Here is a 25,564-nt window from a genome sequence, read left to right on the forward strand (position 1 = left end):
GGTTGATACCATTCTCATGTCTGTTTGGTTAATGAGGAGCTACAGCCTGCAGCTAGTTAGCTTAGCTTAGCTTAGCTTTATGATTGGAAAGTTATTTCTCTGTTGTAGGTGAAAACTGTTTGCTTTTCAACAGCTCACTCACTAATTTATTATAGCTTGTTTTTAAAAAAAAAATCTGTACAAAAACTATGAAGTACGTATATCAAGGGAACTGCCATCTTTCTGGCATTCCTAATGCTAAGCTAAGCTAATCAGCTGCAGGCTGACAGACATGTGAGGTATTGATCCTTTCAGCTAACTCTCAAGAAACAGAGTGAACCAACATCCCAAAATGTTAAACTACTCAGCTGAGAGGTTTAAGTGATCTTTGAAGGCAGTATATGACATAGAACCCCTTCAACAACGACAGGTCAGGATATTAACAGACTGTAATGTTTGTTATACGCAGAGTAACTTGATTATACAACGACACAAACAGCCTACGATTAATAGCATCAACTTCTAGATTCTAGTTGCACCGTGGCATCGTGATGTGTTCACTGTCTGCTGTTACTGCACATTATCTTCATAACCGGCTGCTCATCATTCTTCAAGTTATCACCTTTGTTCTGTGGCCATGCTTCATTAATACATCACTTTGTGGATAAAATGATCACAGAGCAGAGCAAGGAAACATTCATCAATCATCATATGATCACCATTTAAAGATCCCTTAACTATTCACAAGGAATTTGCCAACTGGAAGATCACCAACCAGAACACATAAAGCAAAAGCACTGCCCATGCATGACAAATTAAAAAACGACAACGGCTAAAAGAAACAAGGCACAAACTTTATACAAAAAATTGCCTCTCTAGCAGACACACTGGAGTTACCCTAGTTCTGTCTGTAGTTGATTAAAGGTCAGTAGTGAAGGCTCTTTTGATTAAAGTAACCTGAGAGGGGTCCCTTCTGCCAGCTGCTTTCAGGTGAAGACTTCCATCCTTCTGATGCACTTAGCCATTGAAAGTAGTTTCCAAATGCTGAAAGTAGCAGTCACAGTGAGTAAAAAAGCAACATTTCTCCATCATTCCCAAAGGTGTATCTTGACCCTGTTTACTGCCAGTCTGGGTCTCGTAGAGAAAGGCAAAAGAAAACAAAAACTAAATAAATAAAACATTAAAAAAAAACAAAAAAAAAAACGCTTCCAGTATCCACTCACAAACCAAGACTGCTGCCCAGTTCCCAGAGCACAGAAGAGGACGGTGAAGGCGAGCAGATGGATTCTTTAAGTGTGTGTACAGTGTTTCATGGTGGCAGCCCCGACCATCTGTGCAGGCAGGAGGTAGTGTGGCTACCGACCTACACGTGGGTGCGGTAGAGATGGCCCGACTGGAGCGGCTGCCTGCTCCGGAGCGGTATGAGCCACAGGAGTTTCCAACGCGTGCCACAAACTTCAGCTAGCGCCCACTGCCAGGATTTCTTCAAGCCATATCTGCAGAGATCAGGGAAAAGAACAGATAATCCTCATCCTGATCATTTTAAAAGGACAGATCATAATTTTTCATAATACACTCATTTGCTTTCTAGCCATGCTAAGGGGAGTTAGCTTGGAGTGGTGGGGATACACTGGTAGCACACTCACATTTCATTTGAGAACTGAGCCATTTTCTCAATGGTGGTCGTATCCTGTGCAGGGGGAAAAGCAAAGGTCAGTGCAATGGATCATTTCACAAAACAAAAAGCTCCATTGATCAGCCATTACATTTCAGTGTTTCTCTATATTAATTATCTGAGGTGCTTGTAGTGCCTGTATGTATATGTGTCTGTGTATATATGTGGGTGCATACAGTAATATATGTTTGTCTACATATGTATAAATGTAGATACGTGTGTATATATTTGTAAATCCATTATTTTAAAGAGATAGTTCAACATTTTGGCAAATTGGCCCATTGCCATAATCCCTATAGTCATAGCAGTAGGTTTGTTAACTTTAATTGTCGGTGCAAGCTATTTTTAGAGCGGCGGAGCAGAGCCGGGGGCTGTTCAGAGCTACACTACGGAGGCTCATGGGATTTCTTGGTTTCCCTCATCAAACTCATCAAATACACAATCCAAAAACTCCAAAACGCTCTGGTGGACAAGTTCTGACCTGCACATTCACCACGCTATGAGATAATAACAGAACGTTACGAAACGGAGCCGTGTTCGAGGTAAATACAGAGACTGTTTGCTGAAAAACTGTCCATGAAGGCAATGCGCATCAGCCGTTTTGCATGAATTTACCTCTAAAACAACTCTGTCTGGTAACGTTCCGTTATTATCTCATAGCGTGGTGATTGTGCAGCTCACAACTTGTCCACCAGAGCGTTTTGGAGTTTTTGGATTGTGTATTTGATGAGTTTGATGAGGGAAACCAAGAAATTCCAGTAGCTCTGAGCAGCCTGCCGCTCCGCTCCACTGTTCTAAAAATAGCTTACACCAACAAATAAAGGTAACGAACCTACTGCTATGACTATAGCGATTATGGCAATGGGCCAATTTGCCAAAATTTTAAACTATCCCTTTAATTTATTTTATTCTATTTTTTTCTTCTTCTTTTGCTTTTATACATACATGACCTAATTTGTAAAAGGATTCTTGAAAAAAGGGTTAGACTACATACAGTAAGTTTGCTTCTTTCATTCATTATTTTTTGTAATAAATTGTTTTTATTTTCTCACACATTACAACTGTGACAGAATTAATGATGACTAGCTCCTGATAAAACTATCTTATTATGTCTTCAAAGACATTATGGATATAGTCTTCATATATCACAGGTTGATGTAATGTAATGCTCTCTGACAGGATGTCCAAACACACTTGCATGCACACTCACACACACACAAACACACACACAGTCTCCAGACTTTCTCTCAGTTCCTTCTATTGATCCCTGCATTACTGGCATTGAATGTTTTATTTTTACGTCTAAAGCTTAGTGTGCTGCTGCTGCCTCCTCCTTTGTACTCGAACAGACAGAGCTCGCTTTCCAAAGCACAAAGACATTGTAAATAATGACCGTCGTGTTTATGTTTCAGATCCTACAAAATTACATTAAAGAGTTCAGTTGGAAATGTTTGAGAGGACATAACTGCATTAGCATTGTTGGAGTAGAGAAGGTCATTTGAAACAGGATAATAAGTCCTCTGGTCATCATGAAGTACTCACAGACAGGATGCCCGTCATCTGGGTATAGAACAAGCTAGTCATGCCACCGAACATGACCATACCCATGAGCGCTGAGATTCGCAGCAGAGCGAGTTCATGGCGCGTCGTAAACTTCTCCTGTCAGCGGAAAAACAGAATGACAGCCCCCTCATGTTAAACGATGCTATCTAAGTCACATATTAACTTGGAGCCGATTCCTCTGAGATATGATTAAAAAAATTCTACTGTGTTGGCAAAGCTGACACGTGAGCCTTTAAATAACTAATTACAGTGAATATTTATAGTTCATTCTGCTACACACATTTTCATGTCAGCTGAGGGTATCTTTTGCTTGTATTGCAGTGCAGCGTACCTGGTCTAGTTCTGTCAGTGGCTGGAAGTAATAGTATTGGCAGAAGTCCAACACCAGGGTGAACAAACTTAGGACCTGAGTGTAGAAACATAGCTGCAGGAAGAGCCAGTGGTTGTCTTCTCCCACACAGTTATTGATCCTAGAAGCAGACAGGGTTGCAAATTACCTTGTGTTTTTTTTGTGAATGTCTATATATATGATATGATATGATATCATCACATGATCTGTTCTCAGGGTCCAGAAAGACAGCGTTTTGGGCAAATACTCAACATCTTTTGTGAGAAAATAATCGATTTCCTCAAAAACAAAATAAATGGTACAAGGTATCTGCTGTTCACCACACACATGGTGTACACATGAGTAAAAAAAAGGCACTTGAATTTCTAGCATCATATTATTAGCCACTATCAATTACAATGAATAAGCATGCTATCAGCATTGTGTAGGCTACATTACGTTTATTTTCTATTACTGATGTCATTTAGCTGTAGAACTGTGCCATATATGTATTAATAGAGTTCAATCTCACCAAGGACAGTGGTGGTCCATCCTGCGTACACAGTGGCCACAGCGACTGCAGTGGTGGGACCTTTTAGGTCTCATTAAGTTGCACTTGTTGCACAGCTCCCAGTGCTCTCGCTCTGTCACATAAGGACAAACAAGACAGGGTCATACAATGGTAACATACAAATTTCAATAATAAACAGATGTTATGTAGCTATTTTAAACTTTTGTCTTAAGATTTGTAGTATGATCGACACATTGGAACAATATCAGGCGAGCTTTTTCATTTTACGCACCAGAGTGAGGTATGTGGGGGTCCACAGGAAGACGACCAGGATCAGCTGTGGAAGCTCTGACGAGGGCCGATATGCAGAGAGCTGATGCTATGTAATAACCTGAGGAAATACACAAGGAGGAATTTACTTCATGAGTGGAACCACACACTTTTGATCCAGAATAGGGATGTCACGATTATACATTTTCTTGGTACAATTATTGTCAGAGAAATAATCACGGTGCTATGATTATTATGCATTAATTAATTTCACAACACTATGAATGTGTAAAATCAAATATATTCAAAATATAATTACATTACTCATTGTTTACACAAAATATCTCAAGTATCTATTAATATATGACCAATTCTTAATCCCCAGGGGAAATGTTTGAAATATTCAGGTCATAAATTGTTATCTATACCAAATGTTTGCGTTTATTTTAATGATTTTTTGTTTTGTTTTTTAATTAAAAATGACACGCTAACATTTAAATTCCTACCAATTCAATGTTACATTAGTTAAATGGATCAGTATCTGTGCATTTACCTTTATTTTTGCGCACATCTGCCAATAAGGTTCCAACATCAAAGTTTTGTGAAAGTAACGGTATTTAGGAATCTTTACGATTAAATAATTGTGGCGTTTGATACCACGATTAATTGTGAAAACAAGTAATCGTGACATCCCTAATCCAGAATCATGATACTGCAGCTGTATCATTGTTTTGCCCATGGTTTCCTTCTATACAGAAATTCTCATGACTTTCTCTGTATCCTCAGAAACAGAGTGGACTCCTCCTTTCCTAATCTCTCAACGAGGAGCTGATCCAGTTGAAACAAGGACACTCACAAACAACTGTGGCCCAGGGGATGTGTCCTTCATTGTAGTGTGGAAGGAGGACCAGCTTAGGAATGAAGAACGTGTTGTAGAGCCAGATCCCAAACACCATGCTGATGCACAGCCAACCCATAGGGTCCACCACGAAGTGCAGTCGAAGTTTCATGGCTGCAGGGGCTGCACAAACACACACACACACACACGTAAATATCTAGTTAATGTTATAAATAGGTGGTCTTGCACTAATTAGCACGCTGCACATTTTGTAACGGCTGTTATCATACTTTAACATAACTGTGTGTGCACATCAGATATAATTGATTTGTGGTTATTTGAAATGATTTGTTATCCACAATGCAGTGACATTTTATTACAGGAACAGATTTAATATATTACTGAACATAAGCAAAGCAGAGTGATATGAATGAAATGACACTCTTATCTGACATGTGCGGAAGAGGAAATATTAGGTCATGATTTATGTAGATTTGCATGAGGTTAACCATCAACACAGGCCTAACATAATGTGTTATCAAGCAGCTTTAAATCAGAATAACCTTAATTATCACTACAAACCTTACATGTATTACAACGTGAGCACTATCTGTTTATCTCACACATACAGGATCCATATCACTGCCAGTATGTGCACTAGAAACCTGGTTATTCCACTGCCTCGCCTGCTCCATCATTCATACTACTGATACCAGTGACAGGCGTGACGGGCTTGGCTCTGTAGCCTGGCTGTGTTGTTAGCTAACCTCAGAGGGCTTTACCCCCCATTTAAATCACCCCGCACCGCCATATACAGATAAAATAATACAGCTACGCAGCGTCAGTCGCGGTTTCATCATTTAGAAAATGAAAATGTACCTACTTTCTGGGAGCCGTCCAATTCCGCGCACGTATCAGTGAAGCTACTTCCTCATCCGAGCCTCCTGTGGGCTGGACAGGACCACTGTTTTGTTACCTGCAATGAAAAAAACACACATTTCCGGTTCATTTACGATAGCAAATAAAACACTCTAAAACGGGACGATAGCCTAGCAAAAAATAAATGGATACGGTAATAATAAAATATATATATTTTAAAAGGGGCGTATTCGACACAAATAAGCATGTATTATACATGTAACATAAATATTATTAGAGTTTTGTGCGCTCAATTGGCATATGATATGAAGATGATATGAAGATTTAATGTCCATATAGAAACTGTTTTGTTTGTTTGTTTGTTATAACTAGGTGACAGCTCCAGATATCCTTTAAAATAATTAAAAAACAAACAAACAAACAAAAAAAAAATCGTGTTTTTTTTATACAGTCTATATGGTTGGACCGTGTTGTCATTCTTGTGTATCACTGTCGTTGTCTTCTTTTCTTTTCTTTTTTTAATAACAAATTTAGGGCTTTTATTTTTTCAACAGTTTCCTGTTGTGGTCCGGCTGTTCTGTGAGCTTGACGCAGCAGCGGGGCAGGTGGGCGGTGGACGCGGTGGACGCGCTTGGAGCGCAGTGCACCACCGCCGACCATGGAGAACGATCTCCTGCCGCCTTGTGGTGAACCGATGTAAATACATTTATGTTGGCAGTGTGTTTTGTTTCCGTCTGTGATTTTTTAAATGTATTTCTGAGTAAACATTCTCAAACATAATACTTATGAATGGGCATATTTAATTTCAAAGAAATTAATGACTTTATTATTTTGAATAGGGGGGGAGGGGGGAGGGATGGGTCAACGATCAGAGTGACGTATTTCTACTTCCGCTAGCACTAGCGGCTGGCGTTTGTTGACAGCAACGCCGCTCGGCATTAACACCACCGTTGTACTTTCGTTGTGTTGTCGGGGAAAATGGCATCGCCTAACTCATACAAACTCAGGTGCTCCATCCCGGGCCACGAAATGGACGTGAGGGGACTAGCAACCGCTGCTTTTCCAGAGGGGGCTTTCGTGTCTGTGTCCAGAGACCGAACCGGAAGGGTCTGGGTACCAAACTCAAGGTAGCTAGCGTTAGCTTGCTACTGACTCACTGAATGTTTTGGTTGGCTAAGATTTGTGCGAGTTTATGAACAGCCGTGTGCTCGGGAAGTGTATTCTGGCCGAGAACTGTAGCCTAGCAATAACAGCGCCCGTTGAAGTTATTTACAATTTCTAAATTTACTATGGCATCGGTAGCTAAGTTAGCTAATTAGCGCCTTGCTAACGTGTACTCAAATTAGCTTTGTCATTCATTCTGCCCTAAGTCAGTTTACACAGTCAGCGCAGGTAGTGCTAAAGTTCAGCATGTTCACAAAGGGTTTCCTCTTTACTCTGGCCGTCAGTTCACTGAGTCTTGTTACTATGAACACCTAAAAAGCTGCGCTGTGCTTGTTCCGACGCAGATAACTCTGCTGACTTGAGATGTCTCTGCTCTGTCCCTCCCTCCGACAGCCCGGACAAAGGCTTCACAGAGATGCACTGCATGTCTGGCCACTCAAATTTTGTATCCTGCGTGTGCATCATCGCGCCCAGTGAAACATACCCCCGAGGACTTGTTGCCAGCGGTGGGAATGATAATAACATTTGTGTTTTCACACTGGACCAACCACAACCTCTATTCACTCTCAAGGGTCACAAAAACACAGGTGGGTCGCGCACTATTGTGTATTATTAGTTTATAAACATACCTCTAAGCAGCTTCTTGGCTCCACGTTTCACATCAAGCATGTTAGCAGTTTGCTTCAGCTTCTCTAACCTTTTATCTTCTCAGTTTGCACTCTGTCATCTGGGAAGTTTGGGACACTTTTGAGTGGCTCCTGGGACACTACAGCTAAAGTCTGGCTCAATGAGAAGTGCATGATGACCTTGCAGGTATGTTGATGTATCTATAATCCTAAATCATACTCTGATCTATTCTTTCCCGAAGAGGTGGTTGGCTAAATTAACTTTCTTTAACACAGACTTAAACTGACTTATGAAACCTTCACAGTAATTGATGTTGATTTACAATCTTAACAGAGCATAATATTGTCTGCTTGTTAATTTTGCCACAGGGCCACTCTGCAGCAGTGTGGGCAGTGGTCATATTACCTGAACAAGGCCTTATGCTGTCTGGATCAGCAGATAAGACCATAAAGCTTTGGAAAGCTGGCCGATGTGAGAAAACGTTTACGGGTGAGTGTTTGCATATGTTAATATGAGTCAATATATTTTTCCAGTTTCTGTGTGCATCCAAAATTGTGACTGGCTCTCGACAGGTAGAACTACTTAGACTTTATAGTTTTAAAATGAGTAACTATTATCACTCTTTTATAATAACTGGACATTTTGGACTGACTGGTTTATCTATTCAGAAGTTATTCACTTGTGGGAGCCATGACTAAAACCATCTTTTGTTTTTTTTTTCTCCTCACTTTTAGGCCATGAAGACTGTGTAAGGGGACTAGCGGTGATCAGCGACACTGAGTTCTTCTCCTGCAGCAATGACGCCAGTATTAGAAGGTGGCTGGTGGCAGGCGAATGTGTACAGGTTTACTACAGCCACACCAACTACATCTACAGCTTAGCTGTCTTCTCCAATGGCCAAGGTGTGTACAAAATAAGAGACTTGTGATATGTGTTCCTGCTGCTCCTTCGTAACTCAACCTGACCACATACCAATGTTTTTTTTTTCCATTAGATTTTGTAAGCACAGGAGAAGACAGGACTTTGAGGATATGGAGGCAGGGAGAGTGCTCTCAGACCATCCGCCTGCCTGCCCAGTCTGTCTGGTGCTGCTGTATTCTACCTAATGGGGATATAGCTGTTGGGGCCAGGTAATAAAAATGCATTTGGCATGCTCAGCCCATAATCCTTTCATTGCTCATATCTGTTCTCCATTTGTCGCAGCTTCAATATTATCACACCTTTTTCTGCTGCCACTGACCTATATTTATGCTGCAGTACACAACATGATGCAGATTCTCAGGTGAACATCGGAATCAGTAAATAGTCCTGTGACTAACTCAGATGCTGCCTCTCTGTCCACAGCGATGGCATTATCCGTGTTTTTACGGAAGTTGAGGACCGGATGGCCAGTGCGGAAGACCTACAGGCCTTCGAAGACGAGCTCTCCAAAGCTACTATTGATCCTAAGACGGGCGACCTTGGAGACATCAAAATGGAGGATCTTCCTGGAAGGGAACACCTTGACGAGCCTGGTGAGAATATAGTTATTTTTACTGTTTTCTAATAAAGAAAGTGTACCATCCCTCCATTACAACGGCCTGCTTTGCTTACTTCCTCCAGGAAACCGCGATGGACAGACACGGCTGATTAAAGAGGGACAGAAGGTGGAGGCATATCAGTGGAGTGTCAGCGACGGTCGCTGGGTAAAGATCGGAGACGTGGTTGGAGGCTCAAATCAGCAGACTTCCAAGAGCGTGATGTACGAGGGAAAGGTAAGACCACAAGCTTAGTGAAGAGGAAAAGAACACAGCACAAAGAACGCAGCCATAGAGAGCCTAAGTGGAAGCAGGAAGTAACGCTTGCTAGGGCTGGGACGATATGCTTTTCTCCCGATTCGATTCTTCTACGATTTTTTGGATGCCGATTCGATTTAAATTGCGATTCTACGATATTGCCGATTCTCTCGATTTTTAGTCGCATTTTTAACATTTATCTGCACACAAACACTGTAGGAGCCTATAAATTAACATACTCCATTATAAAATGAACTTAAACCCTTTTCAAAGCCTGTACTCTCTGTATGTAAAAGAGGCTAACAAATACACATTGCACAATATTTAAAAAAATTCAAAAAAAAAAATTTCAAAAAAAAAATTTTTTTCAAAAAAAAAAAAAATCGATTTTTGAACAAAAAAATCGATTTAAAAATCGTCAAAAAAGATATCGCGATATCTATGTGAATCGATTTTTTCTCCCACCCCTAACGCTTGCCATGGGACCTCAAATCAGAATAAATCTCCATGTAAGTCAACGGGACTCAAAATTTTCTTTCGTGATCCGATTGAACTGTGCCATGAGAAAAATATATGACCTCTACCTATTTAAAACATCACGTTTCATGCCAAGAAATCGTCAGTTTGTTGTAAAACTATTGTAAAATAAAATTCAGAAAATCCATAACCAGAAAGACTACAGGTTGCGTAGGTCACGTCGCACACCACACGTCGCTCTTTCCCATGTCAGCTACTCCACTGCCTGTTACTGTAGTCCGTAGAGCAGTCTTCACACAAAATAAATTCTTCTGTTGCCGTTTTACGACAAACTGCTGATTTATTGGCATGAAACACAATGTTTTAAATAGGTGAAGGTCATATATTTTTCTCATGACACAATTCAATCAGATCACAAAATAAAATTTTGTAGGGCTGCCCCCAAATAGTCGGGGGGGTCGGGTCGATTAGTCGACTAATCACCATAAATGACGACTATTGGTCAACCAAGAAAATCTTTGGTCAGGGGCAGCCCTAAAATTTTGACTCCCATTCACTTGCATGGAGATTTTTTTTCTGAATTGAGGTCCCATGGCGAGCTTCTCTTCCGCTTAGGGCTCTCTATTGATGACTCCTGACCCTGCCCCTTTAGGAATACGACTACGTCTTCACCATCGACGTGAACGAGGGAGGACCATCCATGAAGCTGCCTTACAACGTGGCGGAGGACCCCTGGCTGACGGCACACAACTTCTTGCAGAAGAACGACCTCAGCCCCATGTTCCTCGACCAGGTTGCCAATTTTATCATAGAGAACACCAAAGGTCATGTGGTGGGACCAGCCCAACCAGCTGGCGGTGATCCATTCACTGGTGAGGCCAAGAGATAGTCACCCAGGCTTGTGTCATGTACTTTATCTATATTTTCATTTGTGTTTTCGGACACTATCCATAAGTTTCTTTGTGTCCTCATCTGAACAGGAGGAGCTCGGTATATCCCCGGGGGTTCTGATGATCGGTCAGCCTTTGGAGCTGATCCCTTCACAGGTACGAGATCTTTACTCTTTACTTTTCACAATTTTTACATTAGCAGAGGTTTTTCTTTTTTTATAACAGCTTTGTTTTTTACTGTGCAGGCTCTGGCCGCTACATCCCAGGGTCTGGTCCGAACCCAAGCGCTCCCGTAGGTGTTGCAGATCCCTTCACAGGTGAGTGATTTAATGAGGAACCAAAGAGCTTTGGATAACACTCTCAAACAACTGAGACAATGAGATGATGAGGCTTGTGTCTTGAATTTTGACCAGGGATAACATTGTGTCATGTTTCTCATCCTAACTGATAAAACAACAACAACATGAGCAGTCGACCCAGTAGAAACATCTACCTATCCCATGTCATTTGCATGTCTCCTATCTGACAAAAAGAACAAAGCAGTTGTGATTTGTTTTCAGTCCTTTTAATATTGAATATTAGACCATGTGGATCATATTCTTGTCTCCCTGGCAGGTGGAGGCGCCTACTCCTCAGCAGCTCTCAGACAGACGGCGACCAACATCTACTTCCCCAAGACTGATGGTGTAACATTTGAACAAGCCAATGCCACACAGATCATCTGTAAGCATTTTTATGGACTGATAACGATGTGCAATTTCAGTCTACAAAAGTAGCCAGCGTAAATTTCCACAATATCCGTATATTGACCAAATTGCTACTCGAGACATAGAAACTCAGTTAAAATCATTGGTTTAGAAATGGAAGGTCTCAGTTGGGGGACTGATCCCACAAGACCACATGCCTCACGAAGCAAAAAAAAAAACCCATTGGTTTTCTACCCCTCAAAGGCTTTATAAGTTGTGTTGATGAGGATATTGTACACACTTTTTTACTTGGTTCTTTCAAATGTACTGCCTGTGTCACGATAAGTGATATGTTCTTTCCTCACCAGCCAAGCTGAAGGAGCTTAATGGAGGCGCCCCTCAGGAGCACAAGCTTTCTGAGGAAGTTCTGGAAAGCCTTGAAAGGCTGCTGGTGTCTGTCTGTGGGCCAAACTCCTCTGAACCTCCTCCAAACCTCCAACAGATCAATCTACTCTGGAAGGCCTCTCACTGGCCTGAAGGTACAGCTAAAGATTTTTAACCCAAATCATGATAACATTTTCCTTTTACATTGTTTTTGGTTTCCTATAAAGTTGTGAACAATGTGTATTGTAAAGTACTGTGAACTAACTGTACCTTCCTTTCCTTTTCCTTGGATGGTAGACATAGTGTTTCCTGTCCTGGACATCATGAGGCTGGCGGTGCGCCACCCACAGGTTAATGAGAGCCTCTGTGGAGACGCAGAGGGAGTCCAGCTGTGTAACCACCTGCTGAGCCTGATTAGGCCTGAGGGGCGCCCTGCCAATCAGATGCTGGCTCTGCGGACTCTGTGTAACTGCTTTACTGGCAGGCATGGCCGAGCCCTCCTCATGGCACAGCGTGAAACGGTGCTGTCGCGTGCTGCTGACCTGGCCACAGTGTGCAATAAGAACATCCACATTGCCCTGGCCACTCTGGTGCTTAACTACGCAGGCTGCCTACACAGCCAACCTGATCTGGAAGCCAAGGCCCAATGCCTGTCCGTGGCCAGCAGAGCTCTGGAGACAGTGCAAGACAAGGAGGCTGTGTTCAGGCTGCTGGTGGCCTTGGGAACCACTGTGGCCTCAGACCAAACAGCCCAGGACCTGGCTCGCTCCTTGGGGGTCAACTCTCAGATTTCCAAATACACATCAGTGTCTGATCCGCCTAAGGTCGGAGAGTGTTGCCAGTTGGTTTTAAAAGAACTACAATGATGCAAATGATTAGAACAAAGGGCACTTCTTTCTTATTATCACTCTGTTCCGCTTAATCAGTTGTGGTGGAGACTCAAATAATTGTATGCTCTGCAATAAAAAAAGGATAAATAAAATCTGTGTAGTTTGTGTTTTTATTAGCCTCTCCTTTCCAAAGCACCCTGAAGAGTGAATGCTGTTACAATGATGCATACATGTTAATGAAACAATAACTGCACACTACATAAAGATACATTTATGTCTAACCCACCAACTTTTTTTAAATACTGTATATACTAACCAGCTTTGTACCTCCCTAAATTAGCTGTCACAGGGTCCTTGCAAAAAAAAAAAAAATTACACTAACTGGTGATATTCAGTTTATTTAATATATAAAGCAGCAAATATATGCTGATGTTCATAGAAGGTTATGTATGTCTATAATCTAATGATATAGGGCCCTGTATCCTCTCTACATCATGCTCTCTACATGCTTTAGCTCAGGCCTTGCTAGCTCTCTTCTGATTGGGCGTTCCTTACGCTCAGCGGAAGTACTTATTATAACATCCGGGTCACTTGGAAAAAATTGGCGGTTTGTTTGTGTAGGCGCTGTAGTGTTTTCCTCTTCACGGTAGGAAAGAGCAGTCAAATTTACTTCAACACATGACCGCTCGGATGTAACTACAACTGCACCTGGACCGATAAGACTTGTTGCTGCCCCATGGCAGGACTTAATTTGAGACGGAGTTGATAAATGTCTGCTGACAAACTAGGAGCAGGATCGAGAGCTAAGTCGGCTAACGCTAACGGTAAACTTTGTGGCTAGCAGCTAAGCTAGCTGGCTAGCTGGTTCATAAGCCAGACTGACTATTGGCTTTTTGACCAGTTACCACAGGGTACTCGTACAACTTCTCCTCATCTCGGAACAATGGCGAACCCGGTGTTATTGCAGAAAAGCAAAGGGAAATATTTGTGGTTTTCTCTTCTCGGACTGGGATTTCAACCAGAAACTGCAGTCTCGTCTTTCACCAGCAAAACCAACGTAAATCCTAAACACATCAACCTGGGACCGTGAGTCTGTTTCCACTGTTTACATGAATAACTACAGGGCGTGTGCAGTGCAGTGAGCTGTTAGTTCCACTTTAAATTGCATTAAACTTTTATTCACAATATTACTCCTAAGCTTGGTGTTGTGTATCTGTTGACAGGAATATGTTTGATAGACCAAACAAAGATGCCTTCTACATAGTGACACATTTCCTGTTGTTCAAACTCAACCCAACACGATATCATGAAGCGTACAGGTAACCTTTGTCACTTTCACTTTATTACTATACCCAGTAATAATAATAAAATCATAGAAATAAAAGTGCAGTCATAAAGATTAATTGTTTGTTTTGTGTTAGGTATTGTTGGCCTATTTTAAACCACAAAGCAGATGCTGAGTTCCGCAAAGTGACCTGTGCCTGGCTGCGGGAAATCATGGTAAGAATTTGCGAGTCTTTACCTGTTTTCCTTCTCAGTCTGTTCACAGTGCATTTCACTTTTTCCTCTCAAAACTGGTCCAACATTTCTTCCTTTTGATGTTTCATTTCGTTTGGGCTCTCATTTCATCCTCGTCAGCCGCCCAGTCTCCCTTCTCCTCACATACTTAACATAAAGATTGTAATGCAGTATTTATATGACTTTAATGTGATATTAAAGCAGAAGTAAGCGATCCGGCTAACTTCCTGAAAGCATATTAAGTTAGCAGTCCCCGCCCTCGTCCCTACATCACCACATTTCACGCGCATCCCTTGGCTGCACACACAGAGAGGACCGCCCCTTTATGCCGTTCTCTCTCCTCATTGGATAAAGGTTGTAGGATACAAGGAAAGTTTTCTCCTCGGCTTACAGCAGAGCAGAGTGACTGACAGACCCGTGTTTCAGACCAAACACTCTATGTAAGTGATTGCTGTCGGAAGATAGAACTATTTAAGACTTATATTAACACAAACATTACGCTTACTTCTGCTTTAATCTGCATCTCTAAGGACAGTTTTGAGATGTGATTATGGCCAAGTCCAATGTCCCTGATCTGAATCTTGTGGGATTCTTTAGTTGCACATCATCTCTCTCTCAGCACATTTCCTGCCTGCATCTTGACTGTTAACCATAAATTCAAGGGTAGAAAAAAACTCTCATGCTATTAATAAAATATCTTTCAATCTGTAAATACATCTTTTGCAGTTTAGTATATTATACTCTACAATTAATTGACACTCATGTGGCTTTAACTGTGTACAGGATGAAACTGCAAATGCAGGATCCAAGGTGGTTGCCTCCTTGTTTCTCTCCCCCGGAGGCCCCAAGTTTACCAACTTGATGCTTAATTTGGCCTGCCATGTCTTACTGCAGGAAATGAAGACATTCACCACAGGTATGTCTAGAGATGAGATCTGTTGTTCACTGCCAGTAGGAATTATTCACAGCAGCGGTCAGACTCTCTGTCACCTGAATCAGCTGAATTTGTCATGAAGTTTGGATGCGAAAGCTGAGCAATGAATCTTTAAATATTGCCATTTCCAGATGACAGCTGGGTGCCTGAGGCTGCAGTGACACCCGCCTCCTCTATGGATGTGGAAGCGAAGAGACTCAACCTGATCAATAAAAGGTTTTTGAAAACCGCAGTGGATGAAGATCATTTTCTCCAGGAGTACCGGAGACAAGCACAGTAAGTCCTGGGCAGTCCGGCTGGACGGAGCTAGTTGATGCTCATGCAGAGACACAAAAAATGATGATAGTACATTTTAAAGGGAACACTTCAATGAGTGCAGATGTTTCTGACACCCCTTATGCTAAGTTTAGACATTTTAACTTATTAACGCTACATTGTCCTATTCTTAGTGTTAACTTGAAGTCATTTTCAATTAACTACTCCAGAGATTGTATGTAATGGGCTCTATGCACAGCTCCAATACTTCCTGAATTTAAGGCTGCTTTATTATTGGACAAACTGATTAATCCAGGTGTGTCTGAGTAGTCACAATGGTCAGACACACCTGGATTAATCAGTATGTCCAATAATGTAAGACAGGAAATAAAGGGGTTGCCTTAAATTCAGGAAGTAGTGGAGCTGTGCATAAAGCCCATTGACTGTTTGTTGTAGGCCCCACCTGTTTGTGCGCACTAATTGGTAAACCCAGGGTTAACGAGGCCAGCTGGTGCTTGCAATCAGTGTGATTAAAACCATGTGCACAGACAAAGACAGTATGTTGTAGGTTTGGTTTTAGAGCAGTAGTATATGCTGTGGAGGAGTTTGTCGCTTAATTTAAGTCGTTTTCCATGCTTTATCCAGGCTTGAGGCAAAGTCTGTGAAGGATATCAGAGAAGAGCGGAGCAAGTATGATGAGCTACTCAAGTATGTATGGTATTTTTTTCCCATGTCGCACTTCTAACTTATGTTCCTATGCAGAGTTAAGTCATTAATTTACTGTCCCCTTTAGGCATCACAGCACTGATTCTGCACAGACAGGACCTCTTCCAGCTGAGAAGATCGAAAAGGTGCTTAATCTGTTTGCAAAAAGATACCAACAACTTACTATAAATCATAAGGTGTAATTTGTGCTCTCTGTGCTGATCAAATGCTTCCTGCTGTTTCAAACTGGTTCATATTATTGCCAGAGGTATGATGGGACTTACATTTTAGAATGAAGATTAGATTTAGAAAGCTGCTGTTCTGATTTGAGCCCACTCGTTTTTTTTGAGAGAGAGAATTACAGCAGTACTTTGTCGTTCAAAGGTGCGCTCCTTGTGGTCAGCCATTGGTGAAATGTTGTCGACTACCAAAAAGGAGCAGAAGTCAGTGGAAAGTGTTTTGAAAGGGGATGTAGACCAATACATCCTGGATGGGACAGACAGAGTCCTCAAAATCCCCAAGTGTCTGCTGGAGAGAATTGAACAGCTCCCACATCAGGTGAGAGCAAAGATTTGAATATAACCCTGATTCTGACCTACATCGTGAAATGTAGCAAATTCTATGAACACGATAATCCTGTGTGTTATTCAGGGCACTCAAGTGTGTATCCATAAATTACACCGAGTCTTCACACTTGGCTGTATTTGTGTATGAATGCCCTGCAGTTGAGCTCGGGGAATGTGTATGAGGCTGGCCAGCTGAACCTCCTGTGTGTGATTGAGCTGGCAAACCACGCGCTGCAGATCCTCAGGGAGGAGCGCCTCCGGGTGTCTCATGCTCCCAAGCTTCAGCTCGATCCTCAGCACCTGCAGGTGAAATGTCAGCAGATGGCCCGTACGCTGCAGGAACTCCAACTCATCAGGTATACATGACCCCACACTCTTTTGATAGGCGAGGTAAAAAATTTAGTTTAGTTTTTTCTTGGTGCAGGGTTGAGTTTTTTTTTTTCATGGTTTGGAAACTGATGGAAAATTTGGGAAAAGAGTGACCTTAGTGATTATCTGCTTGTTCGACGATGAGTATCCCTTTTTTTTTTTTCTCTCCTTCTAGACAGAAGATTTCCAAGGAGGAAATTCCTCGGGTCACAATTGCCATCAGAGAGTTGGAAGCAGAGTGGGACAAGAAATGGATGGATACCCTCAAAGTCACACCCCTTGTCGCTTTTCTGAATGAAGACCCTGTGAGTGTTTCTTGGAACTCATTGCTTTAGGCTGTCGGAGATCATAAGCCTCACCACAATACGTTGTCACTACAGAGCAGCAATGCTTGAATTGTTTTTCTCATAATTTTAGGCTCTTGGTTTCCTCTCACCAATGGCTCCACTGTCATTTGAGCCGGCAGTTGAAAGGAGTCACAGTAGCATCTTCTCACAGTTTCCTGCAAAACTTCTCGGTAAGTAGAACCACATTTTGATAGTGAGTGCAAAAAATAAATTACTGGTATTTATTTGATACTGTACTGACACAGTTGTATGTACTTTTTCAGAGGAGATGCCGGAAGAGAGTGAATCCCACGAAGGCATCAACTTAAGTTTTTCTAACCTGAAAAGGTAATCCATAATATCAAATGTTGTCCATCTATCATAGGACAGGTAGTAAGGGAAGTGTGAGTGTTATGAAAACATTTAGTGTTGTAATTGAGGTGGTGTTTAGTGTGTGTGTGTGTGTACCTTGTGTTGGGAGGCAGATACCTGGACAGTCCTGAGCAGTGCTCTGTCCGTCACTACTCCTCCCTACAGCATCCATGCTCTCTGATGACCGAGGCGAATTGAGGGAAATCGCCACGGACAGATACGGAGCAGACACTCCATTTCTGAAGTTGTCTTTAATTATACAGAAGTTGTGTATACAATGACCTTAAATACAGATAGTAGAGCAGAGAGGAAGTCAAATATACCAGCATTAGGCCTTGTGGCTTATTTAATAGATTGTGGAAAACCTGAGGTAAAGCACAAAAAAAACATACATGTAATAGAAATAATTCAGCTTCTGTCTCTTTGAAACAGCTCTTGTCCTGCTGCAGCTGAGAGTCCTGAAAGTCCTGTTGTCACTGCTGAGGCATCACTGCGAGTGAATAGCTCTCTTGACAGTCTTTTTGACACCCTTCTGTCCCCTCCTCTGAGGCCTCCACCTGTGGCCACACCTCAGGCTAGTGTTCATTTTAAGCAAACCTCTGTTTTGTGTCACTCTTGTTTCTTTGATTCACATTTGAATTTGTGTGCACCAGATCTTCAGATTTAACCATAACGAACAAACTGTGCTCATGTTTAGGCTAGTTTGACGAAGACGGCCTGTGTTCACCCCAAGGTGGCTCCCATGAGGACCAAGACTCAAATAGTCGACATGGAGTGTGATAACCTTGCAGATCAGGTATTGACTCAGTTTCATAGAAATATCAAAGGCTGTGATTCAGGAAGCATTTTTGATGATAGATAGATGAACAATAATGAATCATAATTTAGTTTTATTTGTACAACTAGAATGAACAAAATAAATGAGGTAGGTGAGATAGAAACCCACTGTGGGTTTATCTTCACCTATAAAAAGTAATTACACAAATAACAAACAAACATTTAATATAACTTGAATAGCATTACAAACAAAACAATACAAAATAGAATAAAATAAAGGAAACGATTTTTAAGTTACCAAGAGTATTCTGACTGAAGTGTCTGTCTGTGATGTGTCAGTTTGCAGATGCTGTAACTACAACCGGTCCTACAGAAGGCAGGCTCAAAGGTGTGGACCTGGAGGGTCTTCTCAGCACTATTCATGGAGATCCCTTTTCTACTCGAAAACAACTCCCGCGTACACCTGAAAGCCTCAGTAAGTCATGTCACATCTGTACATGTGAGACATTTTGTATGAACACATTAAGTGGGAAAGTGGGTTGAGGGATGTGTCTCTTTATTTACATGACTTTTGTTTCCTCTCCAAGTTATGGATGTGAAAAGCTCATGGCGGAAGGCAATGGAGGAGGACAAAGCGGAGAAAATCCGACAGAAGGGCATGCTGAAGTCCAGTCTGCTGTGGGACACCTTCAACACTGATGCCCAGGACAGCCCAAGTGGCACAGGCAGCAGTGCTGTCCAGTTCAGTCTTGACCATGAAACTCTCCCTGAGATGCCGAGCTGTGACAGTCTGCTGAGCCTGGACGATGAAGCGGTCGGCATGGAGAGTGAGGAGGAGGAGGAACTCCTCATCCCCTCTCTGAAGACTGAAGCAAAGCATTCACCACTAACCATGGCTCGTCATCACGGTCTAGTCCAGCAGGCGTGCCACGGCGTTTCCTTCACTGAAAGCAGCAAGAGGACACCGCAGAACCTTGTGTCAGGTCACATGGTTCCTGGTTTGGACAGAGACTGGCTCATGGAGCCTGCAAAGTCGGTGGAAGCCTCAGACAAGGTCTTCTCACTGGACCTAGACTCACTGGACACACCCTCACCCCCAAAGAGACAGGAGTACAACCTCCCAAAACTGATCACATTCTCCCCAATAGATGACATGAAGTGTTAATTGCTCACATCAAAACCACTTTTCAGCTTTTATGGTCTTAAACAGTCTGCCTTGAGTTTAAAAGAAATGTAATGTTACTGATACTAATTAGGTGTACATAGCTGTGAAATAACGTCATCACATACTAATGTAGTTTAATGTGTGACTTTATTGGTTTTAATTTAAATTGTGACATGAACTACTTTTAATAAAAGTGTAAACATGTTTTTCATTAGTTTGCTAACATGACAGTGTGTGTGATTACATGATTTAAAATAAAAGATTCCTCTGTTCACTTTGTACACCTGGGCATCAGGAGGTAGAGCTACTTTGATTTCAAGTCTTGCTCTTTTCCACCTATGTGCTCTTTGCACAGCTCACTACTTCCTGAGCTTAATGCTGCTCCTTTTTTCCTGTCTTACACTATTGGACAAACTGATTAATCCAAGGTGTGTCTGAGTGGTCACAGTTGTCAGACACACCTGGATTAATCAGGTTGTCCAATAACGTAAGACAGGAAATTAAGTTCAGGAGGTAGTGGAGCAGTGCAAAGAATTGTGCCTGAAGTGAGTCTGTTGTTGATGTGATCACCATCACCCACAAACATGCACGCACTTGAAGTTAAAGGATTACCGTGAAACTGAAATGTTTTTATTGGTGGACCAAAGGATGCAGCATTCCGGTATCCATGTAAATTACATACAATCAATAGTAACTTCTTGGTTTTTCAGTGAGGTGTCAAAAGATTTATATTTTATATCTCTATACAAAGTGTAGTATATGCAATTTACTTTAAATAAAAGTAAAATGTCCCATGGGCAGAGCTAACATCCTGATCAGCATTAAAACATTTTGATGCATATTTTTTTACATAAATATTTTTCCTAAAGTATTCACAATACCACAATAACAAAACACTATGTAAAATGAAAAGTTACACAAGCTAAATCATAATACTCATAACATTACATTTATTTCTGCATTTTACATGAACAATTACACAAGTGTGAAAAGGTTGGACTTATATTCACTCCATTATACTACTATAATATACATGTGCTGTATAATTATTTCAATGTTTAGAACAATGGGCCTCATTCACGAACCGTTCTTAAGAACAAATTTGTTCTTAAGTCCTACTTACGAAGTTTTTACAAAGATTGTGGCATTCATGAATGTTTTCTTATCCAGAATTTGTTCTTAACTAAGAACAAAATCTATGAACAGTCAGGAGTATACTTACGCACTTTTAAGTGCTGAGACTTCTGCAAAAATAACCGATTATAGCGTTTTCTTTTGTTCTGCAGTTGTATGACATTATATGATTTAAATAAGAATTATTTTCTTATCTTTTATGATGTTTTTAATAATCATATATATTAATAATAATAATTGACAAATCATTGCAGTCTCTTAAAAAACATTATAGACACTTAATTCATATCATATCTTTTTTTTTGGGGGGGGGGGCATACAGCTGCCGATATGATTTTTTTTTTTCCTAATTGCGGGCTGCAACAGTGCACTTACTGTAAGTGTTCACACTACACACAATTGTTTTTTTTTTCATATGTGATAATATGATGATATTTATGATGGCACACGTGAGAGTGTGGTCTCTCTGATAACAACCGAAGAGCTGCATCTACTGCTGACGCTACTAAATATAGCCTAAATATAAAAATATAAACTAAATATAAGCCTTTTGTTTGTTTCTTTGTTTCATTCCTGCTGCAGTAGCGCCACTTCACTACTTAAGTTCTTTTTACGTTTGGAGTCTGGTGCTCCCTCCCAGATTTTCATTTGCGCATTTCAACTTTCTTTCTCACTTCACCTCCTCTGCTCAGTGCCTGTGGTCTCTGTTTGCACACGGCCCTGCAGTCTCATGCCCTTTTACGGGCATTGATGGGGCCGTTACCTATGCTAATCCTATGTTAATTAGACTCACCTGGCACACGCCCTCAATTTACGAGGAGATGGCATAAGAACACAGCTGCGAACAATTCTGAGGCTTACGAACGCGTTGATGAATCTGACGTAGGGTTTTCTTAAGGAACTTCTTAAGAACAACTTAAGAAAGAATCTAAGAAGGTTCTTAAGAAGATATTGGTGAATGAGGCCCATTGTTATTTTTTCATTTATCTTGAACTCTCGCTGTGTGCAGGATGCTCTTCACACTGTAGACTGGCTGGAGAGGGTGGAGGGTAATTTCTTTACTGACAGGACCTTCAGATACTGTCTGTTGAGGGTAGTGAGTACGGTGCTGGCTGGTTCAGTGCCTTTGGTGCTGAAGAAATATGAACATACATATTGTTGGTCTCAACTCATCACAGCCTTATGTGACAGTTGTTACTTGTTTAGTGTCACTGAGAGGATTACGTACTGAGCCCACTGAGACAAAGCTGACCACTCTTCTCCAGCTGGTCCTGGGGTCCTCCATCCTTCTGTAAATGGTCTGGGAGTCCAGTGTTGGACTCAGGTCTTCCACATTGTTACTTCATGGGGGTTGATGGAGAGTTGAGACTGGGAAAGTCTACTTGCTCCACCTGTACCAACAATAAGAATCATTACCGTCATTGATGACTGCAATGCAATCACAAATCATAGTTTAAAGAATACAAAAAACAGGTTATAAAGATTAAATGACTTCTGACATATTCTTACCATAGCTGGTGGTGAAGCAGTGGTTCTTAGCATAGTCCTCTTTGCCTGGAACTAGACTGCAGGGATCTCCATCTCATTCAGCCAACTATACTTGAGGAAATTAGCTTCAAAATACAAAGAAAGTAAAACGAATAGTTAAATATGTGAAATTAACATTTTCTGTTCATGGTATTAATATAAAAATCTTACCTCTGGTATACATTTCAAATTAATTTAATTTATATAGCACCTTAAAAGCAAACAGTGTTTGCACCAAAGTGCTTCACAGACAAACATATCATACAAACATAAATACATGTGTTTGGTTATACAATTTTACTCTATTCTTATTCTTAGCAAGAGGGCCAGCACTCGGGTTTACAAAATGTACATTGAAGAATTTTTTTATTTTTTTTAAATCAAGGGATCTGAGGCCTGATGTTGAAGGAGCAGACTCCTGAAGGATTTTCTCTTTTTCTGTCCCACCTGCTACTTACCTGCTCACTGTCACCAGACAGAACATCACCAAGAACAAGAGGAAACTCTTGTTGGTAGCCATGTCAGAACTTTTCTAGGGGGAAATCCTGGATAAGAGGAGAGTAAAGCGTGCCAAGACTACCCAGGTTTCAATTGAGCTGCTTCATGGAGTCGAGCCCTGAAGGATTTTCTCAGTGTCCCATCCAGGCCTTTTCTTACTTACCTGCTAATATCATTAAGAACAAGAGAAAACTCTTGTTGGTAGCCATGCTAAGGTTGTGGTGGTGGAGCCTAGGCCTGATGTTGTGGTGGTGGAGTTGAGGACTGAGGTTGTGGTGGTGGAGTTGAGGCCTGATGTTGTGGTGGTAAAGCTGAGGACTGAGGTTGTGGTGGTGGAGTTGAGGACTGAGGTTGTGGTGGTGGAGTTGAGGCCTGATGTTGTGGTGGTAAAGCTGAGGACTGAGGTTGTGGTGGTGGAGTTGAGGACTGAGGTTGTGGTGGTGGAGTTGAGGACTGAGGTTGTGGTGGTGGAGTTGAGGACTGAGGTTGTGGTGGTGAATTCGGGCCTGAGGTTGATGGAGTTGGATCCTGAAGGATTTTCTCAGTGTCCTATCCGTGACTTTTCTTACTTACCTGCTAACATCATTAAGAACAAGAGAAAACTCTTGTTGGTATCCATGCTAAGGTTGTGGTGGTGGAGTTGAGGCCTGATGTTGTGGTGGTAAAGCTGAGGACTGAGGCTGTGGTGGTGGAGTTGAGGACTGAGGTTGTGGTGGTGAAGTCGGGCCTGATCTGGAGTTGGGTCCTGAAGGATTTCTCAGTGTCCTATCCAGGCCTTTTCTTACTTACCTGCTAACATCATTAGGAACAAGAGAAAACTCTTGTTGGTAGCCATGCTAAGGTTGTGGTGGTGGAGTTGAGGCCTGACGGGGTGTTCCCACCAAACGCGATGAACGCGATTGAATCGCGCGTCAAATGAAATCGCGTCGCGCTAGACGCTCCAGTTTTGACGCTGGTTCAATATGCAAAAAACGCCTCGTCGCGGCATCGCGTCGCGCGACGAGGCGCTGCACTATTCCTGTCCCTGTAGATGGGAGAGGAACAGCGGTGTGGGTCTGGCTGCAGGAGGAGGAGGAGACGGCTCCGTGAACTACTGTGTGACTGACCGCCTGTTGAGTGCTTTGGGACGGGGCGGCCGGCTCGCCGCGCCCGCTGGTTGAAAACAGCAGTGATAACGGGCTTTCAGGTCCGAATCTCCAAATCAGAAACGTTTGTAACAGCACCGGAAAAGCAACAGTGAAGAGCTGTGGCTTTGCTGCAGCTAATGGGGATCTGAATAATAAACTAAACTAAACCAGAAAACTTCTAATATTGTCAATAGACTCGCTCTGACTAAACTGCCAAGGGAACACCAGTACGTCCGTACGTCAGCACGTCGGTGACGTTCTCAAAGCTGATAGGCTGTCGCGGCGCGTCTTCACGCGAATTCGCCGCAAAAGTTCAATTATTTGAACTCGAGCGATGAAGCGTCATCGCGCCGGGCGACGCGATGGAGGCGATTTTTCGCGGCCAACGCGTCCATCGCGTCGCGCTATCGCGTCCATCGCATCGCCCGGCGCGATGACGCGACTAATCGCGTGTTTGCATTGACTTTACATGTAATCTCGACGCGCGATGAAGCGTCATCGCGTTTGGTGGGAACACCCCGTGAGGTTGTGGTGAAGTCGGGCCTGCGGTTGATGGAGTTGGCTCCTGAAGGATTTCTTCAGTGTCCTATCTGTGACTTTTCTTACTTACCTGCTAACATCATTAAGGACAAGAGAAAACTCTTGTTGGTAGCCATGTTAAGGTTGTGGTGGTGGAGCCTAGGCCTGATGTTGTGGTGGTAGAGTTGAGGACTGAGGTTGTGGTGGTGGAGTTGAGGCCTGAGGTTGTGGTGAAGTCAGGCCTGAGGTTGATGGAGTTGGATCCTGAAGGATTTTCTCAGTGTCCCATCCAGGCCTTTTCTTACTTACCTGCTAACATCATTAAGAACAAGAGAAAACTCTTGTTGGTATCCATGCTAAGGTTGTGGTGGTGGAGTTGAGGCCTGAGGTTGTGGTGAAGTCAGGCCTGAGGTTGATGGAGTTGGATCCTGAAGGATTTTCTCAGTGTCCCATCCAGGCCTTTTCTTACTTACCTGCTAACATCATTAAGAACAAGAGAAAACTCTTGTTGGTATCCATGCTAAGGTTGTGGTGGTGGAGTTGAGGCCTGAGGTTGTGGTGAAGTCGGGCCTGAGGTTGATGGAGTTGGATCCTGAAGGATTTTCTCAGTGTCCCATCCAGGCCTTTTCTTACTTACCTGCTAACATCATTAAGAACAAGAGAAAACTCTTGTTGGTATCCATGCTAAGGTTGTGGTGGTGGAGTTGAGGCCTGAGGTTGTGGTGAAGTCGGGCCTGCGGTTGATGGAGTTGGCTCCTGAAGGATTTCTTCAGTGTCCTATCTGTGACTTTTCTTACTTACCTGCTAACATCATTAAGGACAAGAGAAAACTCTTGTTGGTAGCCATGTTAAGGTTGTGGTGGTGGAGCCTAGGCCTGATGTTGTGGTGGTAGAGT

At 42.2% G+C, this 25,564-nt stretch overlaps 3 protein-coding genes, 1 long non-coding RNA gene and 1 other non-coding gene across 8 annotated transcripts; 4 read left to right on the top strand and 1 right to left on the bottom strand.

Moving 5' to 3' along the window:
• Positions 1-171: 171 nt before the first annotated feature.
• Positions 172-6,147, bottom strand: zdhhc21 (zDHHC palmitoyltransferase 21). Of its 2 annotated transcripts, none has more exons than XM_085759507.1 (8): positions 6,048-6,147; positions 5,183-5,347; positions 4,349-4,447; positions 4,078-4,189; positions 3,549-3,687; positions 3,197-3,313; positions 1,626-1,669; positions 172-1,475 (listed from the first exon to the last, which is right to left on the bottom strand). In XM_085759507.1, the coding sequence occupies exons 2-8, from the start codon at positions 5,334-5,336 to the stop codon at positions 1,343-1,345; spliced, it is 798 nt and encodes a 265-aa protein (XP_085615633.1). In that variant the 5' UTR covers positions 5,337-5,347; positions 6,048-6,147; the 3' UTR covers positions 172-1,342. The 2 variants fall into 2 exon arrangements, with proteins under 2 accessions (XP_085615633.1, XP_085615634.1); XM_085759508.1 differs by having other exon boundaries at positions 5,183-5,338; positions 6,048-6,134.
• Positions 6,148-6,947: 800 nt separating this feature from the next.
• Positions 6,948-13,028, top strand: plaa (phospholipase A2-activating protein). The gene is made up of 14 exons (XM_085806180.1): positions 6,948-7,170; positions 7,601-7,794; positions 7,920-8,020; positions 8,203-8,323; positions 8,569-8,736; positions 8,829-8,964; positions 9,179-9,348; positions 9,437-9,588; positions 10,739-10,958; positions 11,067-11,132; positions 11,222-11,293; positions 11,592-11,699; positions 12,031-12,201; positions 12,344-13,028. Exons 1-14 carry the CDS (start codon positions 7,022-7,024, stop codon positions 12,910-12,912), a joined length of 2,397 nt encoding a protein of 798 aa, XP_085662306.1. The 5' UTR covers positions 6,948-7,021; the 3' UTR covers positions 12,913-13,028.
• A 428-nt stretch (positions 13,029-13,456) lies between these two features.
• haus6 (HAUS augmin-like complex, subunit 6) lies at positions 13,457-19,974 on the top strand. Its single transcript, XM_085806181.1, has 16 exons — positions 13,457-13,962; positions 14,100-14,195; positions 14,298-14,376; positions 15,178-15,310; positions 15,460-15,604; positions 16,229-16,291; positions 16,377-16,434; positions 16,673-16,846; positions 17,014-17,210; positions 17,399-17,528; positions 17,641-17,740; positions 17,834-17,897; positions 18,354-18,495; positions 18,619-18,717; positions 19,038-19,173; positions 19,286-19,974. Exons 1-16 carry the CDS (start codon positions 13,820-13,822, stop codon positions 19,861-19,863), a joined length of 2,337 nt encoding a protein of 778 aa, XP_085662307.1. The 5' UTR covers positions 13,457-13,819; the 3' UTR covers positions 19,864-19,974.
• On the top strand, positions 18,025-18,155 carry LOC146969606 (small Cajal body-specific RNA 8). Its single transcript, XR_015034343.1, has one exon.
• A 2,484-nt stretch (positions 19,975-22,458) lies between the features above and the next one.
• LOC146969607 (uncharacterized) lies at positions 22,459-25,019 on the top strand. 3 transcript variants are annotated; one of them, XR_015034280.1, is made up of 3 exons: positions 22,459-23,237; positions 23,481-23,728; positions 24,916-25,019. It is a non-coding gene; the product is annotated as an uncharacterized LOC146969607 (long non-coding RNA). The 3 variants fall into 3 exon arrangements; XR_015034281.1 differs by lacking the exon at positions 24,916-25,019 and adding an exon at positions 24,675-24,889 and having other exon boundaries at positions 23,481-23,893; XR_015034282.1 differs by lacking the exon at positions 24,916-25,019 and adding an exon at positions 24,675-24,889 and having other exon boundaries at positions 23,481-23,731.
• The last annotated feature ends 545 nt before the right edge of the window (positions 25,020-25,564 follow it).

This window comes from Trachurus japonicus, chromosome 18, assembly GCF_045865225.1.
Source record: "Trachurus japonicus isolate A0001 chromosome 18, Traja_1.0".
Taxonomy (NCBI): Eukaryota; Metazoa; Chordata; class Actinopteri; order Carangiformes; family Carangidae; genus Trachurus; species Trachurus japonicus.